This window comes from Spermophilus citellus (assembly GCF_964194105.1).
Source record: "Spermophilus citellus genome assembly, chromosome: 19".
NCBI lineage: Eukaryota > Metazoa > Chordata > Mammalia > Rodentia > Sciuridae > Spermophilus > Spermophilus citellus.
The window spans coordinates 3,565,729-3,586,262 of record NC_138201.1 but is presented as its reverse complement, the minus strand read 5'-3'; the positions used below and the strand labels follow the sequence as shown (position 1 = coordinate 3,586,262).

Here is a 20,534-nt window from a genome sequence, read left to right as displayed (position 1 = left end):
AATGCGCTACAGAGTAAAAACTCCTCTCCAGCCTTGCATCGAAAAGCTGCACCCGCCCCGCTCTGGGGGTCAGGTGCTAAGTGAAAGGGAGCACTTGAGTATGAGCAGAGAACAGGGTGCTCATCAAAAGGCAGTCAGGGCCGGGCACGGTGGTGCACACCTGTAGCCCCAGAGGCTCGGGAGGGTGAGGCAGGAGGACCATGAGTTCAGAGCCAGCCTCAGCAATGGCGAGGTGCTAACAACTCAGTGAGACCCTGTCTGTAAATAAAATCAAAATAGGGCTGGTTCAGTGCCCCTGAGTTTAATCCCTGGTACCAACAACAACAACAGAAAAGCCATCCAGGGCCACCAGGTGGGGTGGGTGGGGAACCCACAGCCAGAAGGAGGGGCCGGGGCCCAGAGGAGAGAGGCCTCCTCTGCCTGAACCAGGGGATGACAGTGTCATGCTGTCAAGGTCCGGGAGGTGCAGGTTGAACTGCACTTGGTTTCAGCACCTGCAGGCTCAAGAGCAATGGATTAGGGTATATTCTTGGAGGGGAGGTGAGGCAGAAGCAGCTTGAGTGGGCAGGACCCCGTGGGTGGGAGTTCTCACCCTCTGCTGGCAGTGACAAGAGGGAGAGGGAGGGACGAGGGGGCAACTGACCCCCAGAAGTTGAGGTTTAGGTCGGCGTGCCCACCTGATGGAGGGAGGGAGTGTTGGCAGGTTCCCGTGGGAAGAGGAGCCATCACTGAGAGCACAGCAGGTGGGCGGAGACCCCTGCTCTTCTCCCATCCTCCCTGCCTCCCCCAGGCCGGGCAGAGCCTTCCCTATTTGTGTGTCCATCTCTTTGTGGCCCCATCCTGGTGACTGTGGCAGACATCCCTTCCTCCAGCGCTGCCCTCGCTCCAGCCCTGCTCGCTGGGCTCCATGCCTGGCCACTTGCATTGGGCTCAACCAACCACCAATCAGAAGAACTCAGAGGGGAGAAGTGCAACCACTCGGACCCTCCTGGCACCTTCCCGCAGGTCACTCCCTCAACAGTGCAGTGTGACTGTTTCTCAGCATTTTTACCTCATGTTACGTGTTTGCAGTCATGGTGAGATGGTTTCCAGGGTGCAGGAGGACATGTGCAGGGGCTGTGCAAATACCCCCCGTCTCACAGGGCAGGCAGGGTCCTGGAACTTGCCCCGTGGACGCTGGGCAGTGCCATGCTCCATGCAGGTGTCTGGTCACCTCCCGAGTCTTGCTTAACCAGACTCATCCTCAGAGTTCATTCAATAGTATTTACGAAGTAGAAATACAAGCATAGATCCCAAGTCATTAAAGTTTTAAGGCACATCATAAATATATTATTGAACAAGAAACAGGACTCGTTGCTTTGATCCTATAATAAAAGCAGAACAAATTCCTGTAGAATGCGCTCCTCATCTATGGTCTTGTTGACGCTCAGACCAGGCCGCCTGTGTCGTGGGGAGTGTATGGCCTATTCCCACGCAAAGCCACAGATGCAGCCCCCTCCCCCATGGTGACAACCCAAACTGTCCTGAGTCAGTGATTTTTGGGGGGGCATTGCCACAGGTGTGGTCACTCTGTGGAGGCACAAGGTGGTGGGCAGATGCTGTTCCTGAGGTCTTCTGTGACCCTCAGGGCATCATCTTCTCACATTTCACATTTTAAATAGTTGAACCCCAAGGAAATCATACCAAAGATGGGTCTCACTCTAGGCGGAAAGAGCGGACGGCGTCCCTGTTTGTGTTTATGACGCTGCTCCTGACTCCGTTCGTTCCAATGAACAGTGGATCCACTCGTGGATCTCAGGGGGTTCCCGGTGTGGGAGGCGACGGCTGGTCTCCCTGGCTTCAGAGTGCGCAGATTTCAAGGTCCTCACCTGAGCCCTGCTGTCCCCAGTGCCCTTGCCCAGCCCCTGCTGTTCCAGATGACCTGTCCTGGTCTTCTACTTGCTGATCTGGCCATTTGGATAAAAGGAAGGTCAGGAGTCTCCCATCCCAGATCCCTACCTCTTGGAAGGAAGCCACCTTTTTGGCAAAGGAACAAAGCCTTGTGAAACACGGGCACCAATTGCATCATGTTTGAAATACTGAACACTCATGAATCCGCAGGAGAGGAGTCCAGGGCAGGCCTAGTGCTGAGGGGTGGTGTGCCGAGCTCCCAGGGCTTCCTGTTGGTGCGGCCAGCTGAAGCCACCTCCGCTCCCTCGGTGGGAGCCGTCGTGACAGGGCTTGCTCATGGCACCGATTCCGTTTAGTCAGTCCACCTTCCGGGGACAGTGATAATTAACCGCGTATATCTACGGCGGGAGGCACAGGGTGCTAATCCATCTGCAGTTATTGGCATGTGCTCTCCGGACTTGAGCCAGCTGCGTGTACCAAAGAGAAACGCCACCGAAAAGCCAGTTAAAGATCTGCTTTAGGTTTCAAGGCTTTAGAATGATACTCAAAAGGCGGCTTTGAACATGGCTGTTCCTAGTGTCACCCTCGGCCCTGCCCTTCGGTTCCCCTTCCACTACAACTTGGTACATAAGAGCCGGTTCTTAGCAATAACCCAGAAAGTTACCATTGTTCTGTATGCCGCCATCGGGAGAAGGGTCAGCTGTATTGATGCCGCGTTCTCCGCAATCCAGGAGACAACAGGATGAGCATTTTTTAAAAATCACCTTAGAACATGGTCCTACTTCAGGTTAGTTTTACGATGGGAGGAGCGTTGGGCACTTGAGACGCTCTCGGTGGTCTCCCAAAGGGCTGGGTTTTATGGGCTAGCAATAACCACCGTGATTTATTGAGCACCTACTACATGCTCGGCACTTTACATATATCATCTTGGTGTGCTCTCCGAGCCCCGTGCACCAGTTCTAATCTCCACTTATGGATGTGGCTCCTTGATTAATGTCCATCTTCCCCATTAGACGGTTGCCTCCCGGTTTATGGGTCTATATTGATTTTTTCCCCATTGTTACCCCAACCCTTTGTGCAGGCCCCGTGTGAGGTACAAAATAAATGCTGCTTAGAGGGGGGGGACCTCGGGGCAGAGTGGTAGGGTTGCCTAGATGAGGAGATGGAAGATGGAGTGGGCTTTGGAACCAGAGCCAGCGTTTTGGTGAGCTCCGGGTGATGCCCCTTCCCGCTGCCTCCAAAGCCAGGCTTTGTGTCCTCGGCCAATCCCGCAGTTGTGACATGAAGGGGCAACTTCCGTGTCTGTTGGTGGTGTGTGTGAAACTCTCTGGAAATCCGGCCGGGAACACAGCCCTTGCACCTGGGTTGGTGTGCTGAGGACGATAGATGGATGCGTGGCACAGTCCCTCAGCAGATTGTCCCCGGCTGCCATCATTGGCGGGGCCTGAGGCAGGTGCACAGGCTGCTGCTGGGCCCTCCACCACCCCTGCCCAGGGGAGGGAAGTTAAGCCCAATGACGGTGGCCCGTTTCAGAGGCCAGGGTCACTGAACTCGTACTGCGGGGGTCACATCTGCGGAGTTGGGTCATTTCCCCACCTCTGTTCACCGTGGGCTGCAAAGAGCAGCCTAACCCTTTCAGAAGGTTCCCAGGAGTCTGGATGGTGAGCACACCCCCTGGGAGTCCAGGGTCACACGTGGGATGGGGCCACCTGGCCTCTGTTGCCATCCGGGACCCCACTCGCACGCCCGTCCCGTCGCCGTGGGCAGGTCCAGCTCTGGGATTCCTCTGGGTGCACCCGTGAAGGGAGCTGAAGGCAGCTTGGGAAAGGACAGCCCCATCCTTCCATGTCCCCTCCCTGGCTCAGCACTTGCCTGCGGCTCTTGGACTTGCTGTCCAGGTCCTCGACCTGCAGGCGGGGTGACAATTTCTACCAGCCTCCCACCACGCACGCCTTCACCCCCTGCCTGATCCGAGCCCACCTGGCTTTCATCTGGGAACGCGTGCCCCTTCTTGCGTGTGTCGGATCTGAGTGTGCACGTGTGCTGGGCCTCTCCTGGTGGGGGTGAGGCTCGGAAGGCCCTTTACAGAGGTGTACTTTAGCACTGCGTGTCGAAGACCCCTTCCAGACGCTGTGCCTTATGGAGAGGGCTTGCGGTCACAAAGGGTGGCTTAATGTGATGAGGACTTCTGGGTGAGGGATGGCCTTGTATTATTGAAAGGCACTGAACGTAAATTGGCAGACGCCTGTCATCTGTGCTCATGTCCCTTATTGAAGACCGCCTCAGTCAGCACCTCGGGGACAGGCCAGGCGCGGGAATGAGAGGTGATGGATGAGGAGGCGACCTCTGAGGGAATGTTCTTCCAGCTCACCCTTGTTTTCCTGCCCTTCTGTCTTTTGTACATTGGCGTGTCTGTCTTGTTTTTATTTTTCACCTGTTGGGGTGCGGTGTTGCCGTCTCACTTCCCCTCTGCGTGAACTCTGTTCCCAGGCCTTTGGATTAATGGTCTTCCAAAAGCTTGGGATTGGAGTGTGCGGACGGGGGAAGCCACAGATCCAGACAACACTGACGTTTCACCTCGCTCTTATATATTTATAAAAAATCATTCCTGTTTTGTAATCTGTTAGCATCATGGTCATTGTGCCCATAAAAAAAAAAAAGATACTGTGTTTTATGAAATGATACAATCTATGAAGCATTTCCCATTATGTAGACACCATGTCTTTAAATTATAGCAATTTCTTAAGATTTTAAGGCAAAATGAGCTCTTAGAAGTGTGATTAATGGCAGGGATGAGGCTAATGCTGGGTCACGGGTGGCACTCCATTACAAAGGGGGTGGACTAATAAAAGCATCCGTCTTTTTGACCAGTAAAGTGTGTGAGTGCTGTGTGGCTGGTTGTTATCCATACTAGTTGCTTGGTAAGGATACTCTCTGCACTTCTCTGTGGGGAGGCAGCCCTGCCGAGGTTGCTCAAGTGAGGCCAGCCCAGGAACTGGGTCCTTGCCTCAGCTGGGGGCTCACCTGACTCCCTCGCCCAGGAGCCCTCTGGTTGGGAGGCAAGAGTAGAGGATCTGCCCTGTTGGCTGTTGTTTGTCTAGCTGTGTATGTGTATGCAGTAGGCCCTCAATAAGTGCTTAGTTCATTGCATTGTTAAGAAGACAGAGTCTGAGATTTGGGGATGCAGCCCCTGTCCCCATGGGTGGGTTGGAGAGAAATTTAGATGGCTCCTAAGTCATTCGCCAACTCTCATTATTGTGGTTTGATATTGAAGCAATTCCATTTTCAAATCTGTTTTAATCCTTCTGATAAAGCCAAAGAGAAGTCTCAATTTGGTGGTAGTATCTTTAATCTGTCTCTACCAGTTGTAAGCTCATTATTTAACAAAGGAAGGACATGGCTGCCCCCCACAGCCTCCGGGGCCGAAGGATCTAGATTGACTGCGGTAACCCTGTGGGCTTTCTCCTCCACAGAGGGCTGCGCCAGGCTCTCCCCTGAAGAAGCGATTCTCAGCCTCCTCTGAGGAGAAATGGGTTTGCTTAACACATATGAATCATTTCTTCAAACACTATTAGGGTACGTGGAGGTGAAAGTAGTGAAGATAAAAGACGTGAATGTTGGGCTCTGGGACCTGGCTTAGGTGTCCACTCAGATAACAGACTGCTCTCCGAATCTCAAAACTCGCAAGACGCTTTCGTCTCCAAGAAAAGTTGTGAAAAGAACTAATCTTGAGTCACGTCAGACCTTCCTGGTGACGATTTTGAAACAAAGTGACTGAATAGCATATTAATATATTTCCTCTTAATATATTCCCCACCACTGTCTTTTTTTTTTTTTTTTTTTTTTTTTTGAACCCAGGGGACCTTTCCCACTGAATTTCATCCCCAGCCTTTTTTTTTTTTTTAATTTTACTTTGAGGCAGGCCCTCGCTAGGTTGCTGAGGCTGATCTTGAACTTGTAATCCTCCAGCCTCAGCCTCCGAGTCGCTGGGATCACAGGGGTGTATCACTGCACCCAGCAACATATTCTTTTTCAAAAATCTATAAATCAGCTTTTTAAAAATTTGGGACCCATAGAAAACAAAATAAGCAAACCAGGTGTTTGAAAGAAGAACTAGAGGTGCCTCCCGACGAGCTCCCCACAGCCCCAGCGGCAGAGAGGACAGCAGGTCTGTGCCGGAGGCTTTGGTGGAGCCTCCTGCGAGCCCAGGGAGCCCCTTGTGGACAGCGACCCTGTGCCTTGGTGGAAGAACTGCGGCTCTGGGCTCGGCCTCCATACAGGGGAGTGTTCACAGCTCTGAACGTCACCACTGGGAACTGTGGGCCCCCCTCGCGGTGCCTTTCCTGACCCAGGCCCAGGGAATCTCAGGCACACCCCGGAGGACAGGAAAGGAGAGGGACAGAAGGTGGCCAGCATCGTTAGGAAAGGGCACTGGGGAACCCGGATGGCCTCTGTTTCAATTCTCCGCTCCTTTGCCTTTTGAGGGGTCTCTGGGACATCAGCGGGGCTCCGAGGGCCTCTGTCATCCTGACTGCACAGGCTAGGGACCAGCGTGGAATTCAAGGACATTCTCTACTCTGGGACCCTGAGGGAGAGCCTCTGTTAGCGTCCTGTGGCTGGGCTTGCATCAGCACGTGGTTGAGCACGTCTGTTCTCGTCCTCTAGGGCACTGGAACAGCGGGCACCAGAGGGCTTCTCCTGCCCAGGAGAGTTCCGCGCATCCTTTGCCTGTGTCTGTAGGGGGTCACTGGTCCAGGAGGCCGAGGAAGTCCCTGCTCTCAGGGCACCACATGCCCTGTGCAAGTCTTATTCCCAGCAGTGTGGAGGCCTCCCATGACCTGGCAGCTCAGGGTGGAGCGGAGGAGGGCCGAGTCAGGGCGGGGTGGGAAGCCAGCGACATTTTTGTTACCATTTTTTAGACAGAGATGAAAACTCAAATCTCGTAATGTTAATGACGTCATTGCCAGAGCCCTCTGAGGTACACCATCTTTTAAAAACTCTATTCTCTCACTTTCAAATTTTGTCTGGAAAATCCAGCAGACAGCATTCTGTTGGACTTTGCACTGAAATAATGCAGAATTTTTAAAAAATAATGATGTACATTACCTAACTTTTTTTTTTTTGTACTGGGGATTGAACTTAGGAGCCCTCAACCACTGAGCCATATCCCCAGCCCCATTTTGTATTTTTTAAATTGGGGTGACAGGGTCTCCCTAAGTTGCTAAGCACCTCACTGTTGCTGAAGCTGGCTTTGAACTCTCCATCCTCCTGACTCAGCCTCCAGAGCCTGAGCCGCTGGGATTGCAGGCATGTGCCCCTGCACCCAGATACCAAACTCTTTTTCCAACATGATTTGCTTATTAGAATTTACGTAATGGAGGAATGTTACTGACATGTATCAAAATGAAATACTTTAATAAAGTATCTATAAAATAGGTTCAGACTAATGCTTTGCTTACACATTGTATCTCTGAGTATTTCTGATTAGGGTGTGGAGACCTTCTCATAATATACAGTAAGCTGCTTTAGGTAGGAGAGGGTGTGGGAAGCAGTTTCTAAATGTGAAACATTTCTTCTCACCCCTTCTGCAAGTGGACCCAGGGAACTTACTCTGGGCTTTGAAAGAGCTATGGTTTCTTTGACGCTAAGCTGACAAAATGAAATCCCAAGTGGCTATCTAGCCTCGACTGATTGTTTATATCATCTTTTCTAAGCACCAAATCATACCCTGACACAGTTTGATCTTTGCAGAGTGAGGGAGAGTGCTACAGATCCGCTCACCTCGGGGCCCAGAGAGCTTTCACAGACATCTTGCAGCAGGAGCTGAATGTACAGGAGAAAGAAGCACCAGGGTTTCCCTTCTTGATAATACTGTTTGACCCAAATATTTCATTGATAAAAGACCAGGAGCCCAGGAAATAAATGCAGAGTTACGCAAGCACGACAGCGTTACAGTTTCTTAAAGCTATTTCCCAACCCAACCTTTCGTAGTGTTCAATCATGTGCGTGCTTTATTTCTATCTGCAAGTCCGAGATCAGAGGGTGTCCTGTGAGTTCCGTGCACCTCATAGGGGGCCACATGTCTGAATTTCGAAGTCATGCCACCCCTAAGGAGTTAACTGAATCTCCCTGGGTTTGCCCTGTGGTCTGGGGTGGGAGCTGGGAGGCTGGTAACAGGAACTGGTGTTTCTCAGCCAACATGGCATTGTGCTAGCTCCAGGCTCGGTCTCCAACTGGTTGGATTTCACGGTGGTCAGCAGCTGATGTGTGGTGGTCAGCAGCTGATGTGTGTAACTGGCAACCTCCCTGCCTTGCTAAATGTCAGAAGAATGGCTGTTTGTTTATCTTGCCTCTTTCCAGCTGTTTACTCTGTAATGCATTTACCCCGACCTTGATGCTCCGCGAGCCGAGAGAGAGGGCCCCTTTCTCCTTCCCAGTTCTGTTTACGTTCGTCCTGCCCCTGGTGTCACCTATGAAATCTGTTGATTATTCCACCTGGTTAATGTTAAATTGTTCTTGTAAGATGATGTGTTTGTTCATAAACACAAATGCTGGGCCCCTTGTTTACTGTACCCATGACAGCAGTCCTCATTAAGCAAATATTGCTTTGTTTGCGAGTGCTAGCAGCAGTTTATCCTGTAAGGTCTGTTCAAAACACACACACACACACACACACACACACACACAACTTAAATGCTAGAATTTTGATAAAGAAAGAAAAAGGGGAACTTGTCCCTGGAATGTGGCTGAACCTACTTAGGTTTGCTTTTCTTATCTTTTGCTTGGATGTAGGGGCTGGGGAGATTAGCAAGTTGTTTGGTTTTTCTAAGAGATTTCCTTAGTGTAACGATATCTATGCAGTTGTTTGCTCTCCTGAAAGGCCACTAGCTCAGTGATACAGCATCAGATGGGAGAGAATTCTTTGTGGGACACACAAGGGCTGAGAAGGTGTGCGAAGAAAGACCCTAATACTATGAACCAGGCAAGCGCCTTCCGCAGGTACCGTCTGGGTTGTGTGGTGTTGTGGGTGTCCTCTGTGTGGTCTTGGGTTTGGGGTCATCCTGTCCTGTGTCTTGGGTTTTGTGATATTGGGTCTCTTGTTTTTTGAGTTTTGAGTGCTGCACAGCTTTTGTGTTGGGTTCAGTTTTGTGGGCTTGGGTGTTGTCTTGGATTTTGTCATGTTGTGCCAACAGCAGAGAAAGCTCAGCTCACAGTATCCTTGTTTTGCTTTTAAATTGTGATTTGTTGCTGTTTCTGAGTTTGCCAGGTTTCAGTGCCCGGCGTGGGCTCCCTGGGTACGTCTTGGATCTTGACTCTTTTTTTCCTTTTTAGTTTATTAGTTTTTGATGGACCTTTATTTATTTATTGGTTTATATGTAGTGCTGAGCATTGAACCCAGTGCCTCTCACATGCCAGGCAAGTGCTCCACCTCTGAACCCCAGCCCCTTGTGTCTTGACTCTTGTGTTGTACATTGATTTGTTGTCTTAGGTTTTGTGGTGTTGTGGGTCTTGTTTCTTGAGTTCTGTGTTCTGCACATCTTGTGTGTGTGCTGGGTTTTGGGGGGTTGCGTTTTGTGTGGTGTAGCTGAGGTTTGGATTTGTGGTATGTGTCTCGTGAGTTGTCTTGGGTTTTGTGTTGTTATTCTTGTGTTGCCATGGGTTTTGTGGTGTTTTCTTGGATCTCACGTTTTTGTGTATGTCTTATGCCTTGAGTTCTGTGTAGTTTTGTGTTTTGGATTTTGTGTTGTGTGTCTTGTGTGTTGTCTTGGGTTTTGTGGTGTTGTGTACCATGTCTTCAGTTTTGTGTCATATACTTTTGTGCTTTGGGTTTTTATCATTGTACCTTTGGTTCTGTGTTGTGTATGTCTTGTGTGTTGTCGCATGGGGCCAGGTCTGACCCTCCTTGAGGACTGTCCTCTGTCAAGTTTAGAAGGACATGACGACGTGGGTGTGTTCTTGGCAGGTCCTCTGTGAGGGGGGTGGAGACGTCCAGCTGGGGGGGCAGGGCGATCGATGCCCATTTCTGGTCTTCACGTCTGCAGTGGTTTTACTCTAACTTGTGACTCTGAAGTCAGTCGGTGCTCTTTCTAACTGAGCAGGGGAAGCAGTGCGTCCCCTTGTCCGGCTGGCATGTGTGCTTCTTGTACCCTGGACGCGGGGGCCTCCGTAGATAAGACTTGAACATTAGCCTGTCCTTCGTCATGTTGTGCAAACAGCAGGGAAAGCTCACATCATCTCTGGTTTTGTTTTTAGATTGTGATTTGTTGCTGTTTCTGAGTTTGCTGGGTTTCAGTGCCCGACGTGGCCTCCTGGGCACTTGCTCTAAATCACCAAGAGTCGAGGCCGGGGGTGGGGCTGGGCTGCTGGCCTTTGGAGTCAATGGTGCTCTTTCCTTTGGGAGACGGCCTGCTACTCAAGGAGACCCCTTTCTGGGGGTGGGCAATACATACATGCATGTTGGCGCTTTGAGAAGATTAAATCAAATCCCTTGTCCCTTTTGCAACAGGCGCCTGGTGGCCAGCACCCACCAAGTCACCCCAAAGCCTGAACACAGTGCTCACTCTGGCCGCTAGAGCAGTGTGGGGCTGGTGGCGGAGCTGAAATCTGTGAAGTGTGCCCTGGTCCCAGTGCCCCTTAATCCCTGTTCTGAGTGTGGCCCTGTGGACAGGAGACTGAATAAAGTAAGAAAATGGAGAGCAGAGTCTGGCTGGCTGGTGGGCGCTGGAGTCCACGGGGCTCTTGGGGCGGGTTCAGCTGTTGGAGCCTCCAGATGATTCCGGTTGGGGTGGGGGCCTCGTTACTTCTGAGACGTGACATCTGCTCTGTTGGGTGAAGGTGTGGTTCAGTGACGTTGCCTGAGTACCCGGCCTTGCATGTGACCTTCCGAGGCCTCCCTGTGGCAGGGCACCCAGCCCGGCTGGGCTGGCAAGGCTCCTGCTTGGCTGTTGGATCTGTCAGCAGGTCTGGATTGACAGGGGCAAGTGGACATGCACTCTGTGTCCTTCCTCCCTGCCGTGCTGTGCCCCCCGGCGGCTGGGACCACAGCATGTGGACTCTTGCCTACAGGAGGAAAGGGAGCAGGGCCAGTCCGTATCTAAAACTGAATCACACACCTGCCATTTCCCAGAGGCTCTTCCTTAATTGCAAAGCTCAGGGTCCGGGAGAGGGCTCAAGGTGATCTGAGCGGCAGGCATTGCCCACTGCCCTGGACATGGCGGCCGTGCCCTGGGACTCAGAATTCCTCCTCCTTGGAGCGGTGATGCTTCCTCCTTGTGCGCCGGGTGGCATGTGGAGAAGGGAAGCCACGGCTTTCATTTGGAATATTGTTTTGTCACTCACTACCCGATTCTGCCAACCCTAGTCTGCGTGGTGAATTACTAGGGAAATTCAGGATCCTGTCCCCTCCTGTTCCAGCTATGTGCCAAACGCTCCACACCATGGGTTGGGTGGGATTTCTTCTTTCCTTGGTTATCTGAAATTTTCAACCGCTGGGATGATCCTGTTCCTATTAAGACTGACTGTGATTCAACGGCCTGAGTTCCAGAACACCCCCACAGTGGCTCATTCCAAGGAATTACAGGAAGCGCTGTCTTAAATGAAGGAATATAAAGTTGGTGGCTAGTACAGCCCTTGATCACATTGGATCAAGAGATTGGACCTGCATTCTTCATCCACTGAGTCAACAATGCAGCAATTATGTGCTGACCTCTTGTTGGGGCCAAGGTGTGCACCAAAGGAAAGCTTCAGAGAAAGAATTGTTTAATGCCCTTCCCACTCCCCTGTACTGGGGATTGAACCCAAGAGTACTTACCTACATCCTCAGACCTTTTTTGTGTTTATTTAGAGACAGGTTCTCGCTGAGTTGCTTAGAGCCTTGCTAAGTTACTGAGGCTGGCATTGAACTCATGATCCTCCTGCCTCAGCCTCCCAAGCCACTGGGATTGCAGGCATGTGCCACTGTGCCTGGTTTACTTTCTTATTAAACAAATGGAGGTGGAAGAGTGGATTAGACTTTTAATTGGAGTGTCTCCTCTTCTATTTAACAGATCAATGTTTCTGATTGAAGCAATAACCAGAAACTAGTTTTTTTCTCCCACCCCCTTGGAAGTATAAATATAGACAGGTGAGCCCACCAGATTCCACCTCTAGACATGGCTTTCCTGAGCTTCCTGGGTTTCCTGAGTCCTGTGGGACTCCCGTCTCCTGCTGAGACGCCCCCCACTGGCTGCGGGACCCCTCTAGTGCCCTCTTGTGCCTGCCCCTTTCCTGCATCAGGCACTGCATTTCTCATGTTGCAAAAGAGGGGAGATGAGCTTACCCTCAGGACACACAGGCTGAGCTTCCTAGGTGCCCGGCTTAGGGACTCTGTCTCTTCCCCTGGCTTCCAAGCTCTCAAACTCCACTCACCAGAGACCTGGGGAGGTTCCAATTTTTCCCTGGTCTCTTGTATGACTAGGTAGCCACACTTGGGTTTTTTTGGTTTTTTGTTTGTTTTGTTTTGTTTTGGGCCTTTGACAGTTCCACTGCTCCTGAGTATGTCCTTCCCTCGTGGTAAATGCAATCCCGGGTTTTAGCAGACAGATCTAGACATCCACAGTGCACGGGAAAGTTGATAATACATAAATCATTTTTAACAACAGGTAATATGCATAATTTATGGTGTTACAGTGCTATCTTTTTGATGTTTATGATGGATAATACTCAGTTTTTGCCCTCATATTACTGCTTTAAATTATACCACAAGAAAATTAATGAGAAAGTAGATTTATGGGTTTCATTTGTTTGTCAATTCGGAAATTAATTGGGTGTTAATTTTAGCCGTCCCTCACTAGAGCAGGACTTGGGGTGTGTGCATTACTTTGCATTCATTGTGGCTAACCTCCCATTTACTGAGGGTCACTAGCTTTGCATACATTAAAATAGCCCTCCGGCTCATTCCCTTGATTACTTTTTGAACTGCCATGCATTAGAAAATTTACGCCTTTCTGTTATAATTATGAAACTTGAGTGTTGGAAGACGTCGTCTCCGCGACACCAGCAGCACCGGGTTTGTCCTCTTGCGTGTGGCTCTGGGGTGGTCTTTCTGTGGGATGGATCAGCAGCAGCAGGGCAGCAGGTAGCGCCGTGTGTAAAGGGAACCGCCACCATTAGTAGACGTGATCTCCGCGACAGCGCAGGGGCCCTATGACTTGCTGCTTTTGTCATCTGCCTCTTCCTCCCACGGGTCTCCGTGAATTTAGGGACAGCCCTCCTTGTGGACAGGGTCTCTGCTCCCATCTCCTCCACCAAGCCTACCCGTCCCCGCTGTGCCTGCTCCAGGAGCATGGCCAGGGGGAGAAGAATGATTGACAACCACGTGCGTGTCCGCAGGGGAGTACAGCCCGCTTTGACACCGTGCCCTCCTCCAGGATGCTTCCCCTGGGCTTCCGCTCTGATTGGAGTGGGAGTGACACCCTCTGAGCAGGGCTCTGGGGCTGGCTTAGGATCCCAGGCCAGTCCTCCAGACACTCCGCGGAGTGGGAACTTGCCCTCCAAAGTCCTTTGTCTGTCAGGAGTGGCCACACAAACCCTGAGGCCATTTCAAGGGATCCAGTCTTTCACTTGAGGAGACCCAGAAGTAAATACAGGCTTTGTATCTTAATATGGGCAGGCTTGTCTCTCTTTTTTTGCCTGAAAAGATGATGTAGGATTTTGAGTCCCGGTGCCCCATGAGTAATTTGAAAGTCCTCCTCCTAGAACTGAAGCCGACCTGACTCCCACCCGAGTGCCTCTCCAGCCGGCAGATCGCAGAGTCAGCTGATGGCCCAGGAGCAGCTACAGTTTTGATATTTCTCAAATAATGAAGATTCACATAGGCGCCCCATTCCCTTCCTCCTGTGCACTCCTGGTCTCTCCGCCCTGGCCAGCGGTTGTCCTTCCTTCTTCACCGGGGAGAAGCAGGGTTTTCCCTTTGGAGTCGGGGGAGGAGGTCCATGGAGTCACTCATGTTTTCCTAAAAGTGACGTCAGCGTCGGCTCCTCTGCTCTCCTCCCTGTAGAAGTAGAAGCGTATTTTACAAAACTATGTTTAGTTTACACATCCTTCCACGAGCCGACAAGTTCTTTCAGGGCATTTATTCTGCTTCATATAAATAATTGATCAGCCAAGTTAATTTACTTCTGCCTGACTTGGTCAACCTTAATTAACTGCCCTGGAATCAAGACTGAACTTTTTTGTTAGCTTAAAATCTTTCACAAGCATGATAACAAGGTTTTATTTTCCCTAAATTCTCAGCATCAACACTGTAACCAAGGAAATAATCATAATAATAAAGCTCTGCTTTAATTTACTATAAATACCTTGGCCTGGACATCATGGATCTTCCAGAGTAGTAGCTCTGTTGCCAATGTCGGTAAATAAGCACGCCCCACTCTACCCTTACTTTTCTACACGTCCCTCCACACAGAAATCGGCCTTTTGAAAGCAGTAGTTGTGCGGTTTCCAAGCAAGATGTGAAGTGGGCCATTTTGACTCCCTGGGCGTTGGGAGACCTATGTTCCTGCAGCATCAGCCCCTGTGGGCTGGGCCGAGTGGATCATGTGAGGCAGAGCAGCCTGTGTGTCCTGAGAGCCATCAGGCAGGGCAGAGGCAGGCTGGCTTGTTCCTGGAGGAAGGACTCGCTAGAGGGTGTGACGTGGCATTGCCCTTCAACCGGCTGAGCCCTGGAGGCAGGCACTTGGGGTGTCTGTTCAGTGGTTCTGTGGGTTTGTCATGCACCCGGGCGCTTTCCTGGTGACGGGGTGACCCCGAGGGAAGTGCAGGTACAGCCCACTGGGGCCTGGGACAAGCTTCCAGCAAGAAGAGAGGGCACGGCGCCCCAAGGTCGAGGAGGGGACGCGGCTCCTGTCCCCACACTCGACCAGAATCCTAGTATTCGAATGCTTTTCTCTGTCTACCTGCTGCCCTGGTTGATGTCCAGAATTTCCTTAGTTTTCTTTTTGCTGATTTAGTCATTCACCACTTTGCAAAAGGACTTTGCCAACTGGAACATTGCCATCATTTATTGAAGGGACAAGTTCAAGTCTGAAATGGAGAATATTGTGGCTACAGCTCTCCCTCAATCAGTTGAGCTTTAGTTTTCTTATCTGTAAAATGGGGATGGTGACATTTGCTGGCATTAACTCCCTCCTGTAGACTTGTCAGGAGGTTGAGAAGGACATCAGAGGGTTCTGCAGCCTGTGAAGTGTGCTGTAGATAGAATGCCTGATCAGTGTCATGGGACCTTGGTGGCCCAGACGTCCAGAGATGTTCTGAGACATGAAGGCTCCTCGTTTTTCACGTGAGCTTTTCAAAACTCTGTTTTCTCCTGATTGGTTTGGGAGATTATGGGAAATTTTAAATCTTCCAACCTACGTACTACTGCTGGCACTTGACTAATTAAGGACATCCTTAGACCAAAATAATCCTTTCTGCAATTTTGGTCCCCAAGCCTGCGCTCTCACAAGCCTGAATCAGAAGCCAAGCTGCTTGGCTGTGTGCCTGCTCGACTTTACCAGAGGGCTTGGCAGTCTCTGGAATGGCGTGGAGCGAAAACAGAACCTTCCCATCAAACTGTGTGTTGGAGGTTGTTGCGGCCCCACCAACAGGGTGGAGACAAAAGCTGGCAGGGGTCATGTCCAACACCCTGTGGTCAGTGCTTGAAGGCAGGGTCTTCCAGCATCTCTGTCCCCCAGACGGAAGATCCGGGAGCCCAAGGAAAGCACAGGGTTGATGGAAAGGCAACGTTGTATCTTTGGGGGGTCCATTCCTGGTATGGGTAGATTGTCCAGAAGGTGGGGGGAAACAGCAGTTTTATTTAGGAACATTTCGATAGGTTTCCTTGCCAAGGATTCTAGACAACTTTTCTCTAAGTGCCCCCAGCAGGGTGGCACCTTCCGTAGCTTCTTTACAGATAGATGGGTGGTTTGTGGAAGAGAAACTGAAACATTGTGTCTAGTTTCAAAGTTGGTTCCTCTTTTGGAGATGAGCAGGACCCCACTGTGCCGTGATGTACCCCTGCCTGTCTCTTCTCTCTGGAGGGCCTACACTGGTGGTGGTGTTTGGAGAGACGCCCTGGGCAGCAGGGACAGGAATGCACTCTCTAAAGAGGCTCTTGGTCCTGGGAAGGCTGATCCCAAGGGAGGAGAGAATCAGCTGTTGTCTCTGAGTGAGTTTCCCACCTGTTAATGAAAAATGCCATTCTTAATCCACTTCAGAATTGGATTAACCTAAAAAAATGTGTCTTTGGGGTTTGTAAAGTCTGTCTTCAAGTTGATTCATACTTTCCCCCTGAAAGGAAATAAATTTGTGATTTTCTTCTTATTCTTCCATTTAGATTCAATGCAAATCTGTAGAAAACAGACTTAAACCAGTTTTTAAGAAAGGGACAACCTCCTCTAACCATGTCCAGCAAGTTTTAATTTCCTTGTTGTCACTTATTTCACATAGAGGGGAGAAATGAGTACCCCTGGCTGGACCTATGTCCTTCTGTGACTGCAGAAATGTGTGATAAAAGTTTGCCTTCCTCTTATCTCGAGTTGGTATTTCACATGAAAGTCTTTGTTATTCGGGTGTTTCTCAGCTTTGATATCTGACCAGTGGACTTCCCTCAGCGATAGTTCTTTTCCTTCCCAAGTCCTGCCCTCTGGAGGTGGAGTGTGACCCTGCCATTTCCATTGTCCTGCCACCCCACCTCGGCCTTAAGAAAACAGGCCTTGCTAAGAGCTGCGGCCTCATAGTGAGCTGGTGAGGGTCCCCACCTCCCCGTCCAGAGCTGTGAAACACAGTTGCACCAATTGCCTCTTGAGGCCTCAGGGCCCTCACCTGCAGAGTGGGGCTGAGGTGGTCAACAGGGCTAAATTCGAGAACCTCTGTCAGTCACTATAGTGGGTAGGGCCTGGCAGGTATGATCTGCCTGTGGTCACCTTGCCTGCCTTTATGGTGCCGAGAGCTAACTTGGTCTGTGCCTGGAGAGTATCGGGAATGAAGGAACCTACGAGATCCGGATTCTCCACATCTCCTTAGATCTGAAAGGAGGAAACAATCCCCGTCCCTAGAAGCAGCCCATCTTGCTGGAATGGCCAGTTTGGAAGTGGCTCGTACTCGAGTGCCTGCAAGGAGTGGGAGTCCTTAACATGCTTTGGTGTTTGTGAGGTCCCGTAGCCCAGATCCACTCATGGGGCCTCCTGGGTGGGTGTCCTGGTCCATGGTGGGAAGGACAGGACACCACTGCCCCTGCCCACATTAAGGGGGAGGGTTATAGCTCATTACACTCTAGGACGACAAGGTTTTTGAGGGAAAACATCTAGATACAATTAGAAATGGAAAACTGAATTATACTTATTTTTTGTCAGTATAAAAAGTTATTTGGGACAGTGTTGAAACTCGAATTAAGACTGATAGTCACAACCTCCTAAGCTCTGAGGACCAGTCCACTAATGAGGGATAAACTGAGTGAAAGAAAATGACAACTGTTTACAGAGTTTGGCAAACATAAAGCAGGGCCTTTTTCTTTGTACAACAACTGTTTTAACAGCTGCTTCTCTCTCTCTCTCTCTCTCTCTCTCTCTCTCTCTCTCTTTTTCTTCTTTTTCCCCCCTTTTCAAAATCCTTCTATCAGGTTTTTGAGTCATGATGCAAGAATCTGGGACTGAGACAAAAAGTAACGGCTCAGCCATCCAGAATGGGTCCAGCAGCGGCAACCACCTGCTAGAGTGCGGCGGGCTCCGGGAGGGACGGTCCAACGGGGAGGCGCCGGCCACCGAGCTTGGGGCAGCCGACCTGGCCCACGTCCAGCAGCAGCAGGTACTGGCGGGTGCGGGCGGCAGTGCTGTGGTCCCCAGGCCTCTGCACACGTCACCACGCCCCATGTGTTGTGCTCACCTGTCTATGCATGTGTGTAAGCAGCCTCCCGCCAGCCCCTGCACTCCAGGGGTCCTGGTGGCAGGCTCCAGTGGCTGATCTTCACCCCCCCCCAGGGAGTTGACATCTTGGAAGTCCCCTTCTGGGGAGTCTTATGGGGACTTCAGGTTGAGTGGACCTTGGGCCCCTCCCTCTTAGCCTCCAACCTATCACCCTGACCTGTAGGTGCTTTGAATGAAGGACCTTTGGAGAAGTGGGTTCCCTGTGCATTAGTTAAAGGATAAAGAAACAGTCACAATAACTTTTTAAGAATTAGGCTTAAGCTTTATGGAGGAAGAGACAACGGTTAAAGAGAAGGTCTGAGTGAGAAATAAAAGAGAGGATTCAGGGAGACAAGGAAAAAGAGTACGTGGATAAGTCATTACAAATACATAGGAAACCAAAGCCCTGGCTAAACAAGGGGCAGAGCTGCCCATGACACAGGAGTCACCGTGGGAAGGGCTTCCTGCTGCCCCTAGGAATTTAGGGCCCTGGGGTGTATACACGGTTTCCTTGTGTGTTCAGGGCAGGAGGAATACGGCTAGATCCTATTGCTGTTTTATCTTATGTCCTCTTGGTGTCCCCCCCCCCAAAAAAAAATGCACCACAGCTCAGACACAGCCCTTCCTGCTGGGTCTCTGCAGGCATGAAGCAATACTTGAGAGTCACAGCTGAAATGTGACCAAGACCTGGGTCACCTTGGCAAAGGGCTGACGTCAATTCCAACAGTGATAGCACTTCCTTGAGGACTGGCCATGGCTTCCCAACCTCTGCTGGACTCGGTCGGGAAGTCCCGTTCCTTCTGCTAATAATTAGAGACGGCCCTCCCTTGGCTGGTTTGCTTCTGGGTTCCGGTGCCACTGGCGATCAGCTGCGGGAGATGGGGATACAGTGACATGTCTTGGGGCCTCCCTGGAAAGGAAAGAGATTGTTGGAGAGTGGTGGAAGAGACGGGCAGACCTTCTCTTTAACCGTTGTCTTGGAACCTGTATCAGAGGGGCAAAGGGCAGCTCCTAGGATAAGCTTTGGCAGCCTCCGGGGTGGGTTCCATGTTCCCCTAGCTAAGAGTTATTTTATTTTAAAATATAAGGAGCCAGTTGATGGTGAGCCTATTCCAAGGTGGAGGGACTGGTGGGAGACGGTGCAACCCCTTGGGAAAAGACAACAAAGACAGGGAACTTGAGGTGAGTCCTGTGTCAGTCAACAGGCTTCCTGTGAGGGGCTCCCCCTCTTGACCAGCCGCCCCCAGGCTTTGCACCTGAGCCTCGGGCCTCAAGTCAGCTGGACTCTCCAGTGTTGGTGCTGTATTCATTTGGCAGGTTTAAGTGAATGCAAGTGGGCAAATTGTAGCCTACGAGGTGGTCAGCAACATCCAGCAGGAGTAGAAGGGTATCTGTGCCCGTGCACGTTTATATGATGTTCTCAGCTAGTTATGGCCATGTGGACGATAAGTAGATGGTGCTTTTAGAGGTTTTTTTTCCTAAGTCCTTATTAAGATTGGGCTTAAAATGGACTCTTTGTTTTTACTGGTACATTATAATATGACTGTTTTATTATGGAGCTGTTGAGGAAGGGCTGTTGACCCAATGATGAGTATACACGGTTACGTTAATTAAATAACTGGGAGATTAACTTCTTTGGGGTTTTTATGCAGGGTGTGACATTCGTCAGCCTGCCAAAAGCTTGACACCTACAGCGTACCATCAAAACACATTCACACACAGAAAACAGTCTGAGCTGGGCAGTCCAGCCGTAGCTTCTTGGAAAGTGATCCGTGGCAAGGCTAGATTCACCCGCCTTCCCTCTGCCATGGCGGGAGCCACTTTTGAAAATTGGTTAAGGGTTTTGACAGGGAGTTCAAGAAATTCATCTCGATTGGACTTTGTACCTCTTTTAAAATATTCCGTGGCAGTTATATTTCTGTTTGCCATTAATTAGTGTGTTCGGGGAAGAAGAAAGCAGTTGGGGCTGTCATGGTGGCTAGAATCCTACCTCTCGTGGCCAGCAGGCCTTGCAGAGCAAAAACCCTGATGGCCGCCTGGCTCGCCCGGGTTTGTGGGAAGGCTCTGCACAGGTTGTTGGTAGAAAGGGAGTCTGAGGCCCACTCAAGGGTGGGGGGAGTGCTTCCCAGGACTGCAGCCGTCGTCAGTCAGAGTGCCGAGGATTGTGACAGTCGCAGGGATGTGGGTGGTGTCTGTCGCGTTGGGGTCGCAGGTTTTGACTTGAAGTGAGGACAGCAGCAGTGAGAACATCACAGCCATGCTGAATTCATTACTGCGGTAGTCACACAAAACCACGGATAAAATTTCAATAACTGCGGGCCACAGTTGGGTAAACAGTTGCACTGAAACTTAATTCCTGTTGACTTTCCCCGCTCCCCGCCGGGGGCACATTCTGATGCCGTCGTACAGAGACAACAGGGGTTACGGCTTTGATTAATGCAGGACAGTGGAAGAGAATTAGAACTGTGCAATGCGCCAGGCGTCCACGGGACACACAGCTCTGGCTGAAAGGGCCTGCTGTAGAAATGAGTTAATTAGGCCCACGTTAGCACTCGGTGTCTGGGGATTTTCCAGTCCCACCCATGTTATTGATGATAGGGAACGCTGAAAATAAATAAATGCCAACCTGGCCGTGTTTGCTTACTGTCACCAAAGGTGATTTCCAATGAGAGCAAATTCCCTTTGCAGAGAGGATAGCTCTGACAGAGATTCACTATGGAGGAG

At 50.6% G+C, this 20,534-nt stretch overlaps 1 protein-coding gene across 8 annotated transcripts in view; it reads left to right on the top strand.

The window, feature by feature from the left end:
- FOXP1 (forkhead box P1) overlaps positions 1-20,534 on the top strand; it is a 517,497-nt gene that overhangs the window by 301,022 nt on the left and 195,941 nt on the right. For 7 of the 8 annotated variants that reach the window (XM_081276304.1, XM_081276309.1, XM_081276307.1 and 4 more), the window contains one exon: positions 17,528-17,712. In XM_081276304.1, the coding sequence (XP_081132430.1) occupies positions 17,539-17,712 (174 nt within the window). In that variant the 5' untranslated portion in view covers positions 17,528-17,538. Of the gene's footprint in view, positions 1-14,561; positions 14,691-17,527; positions 17,713-20,534 lie in introns of those variants that run through there. The other variant, XM_081276306.1, reaches the window with a different exon arrangement.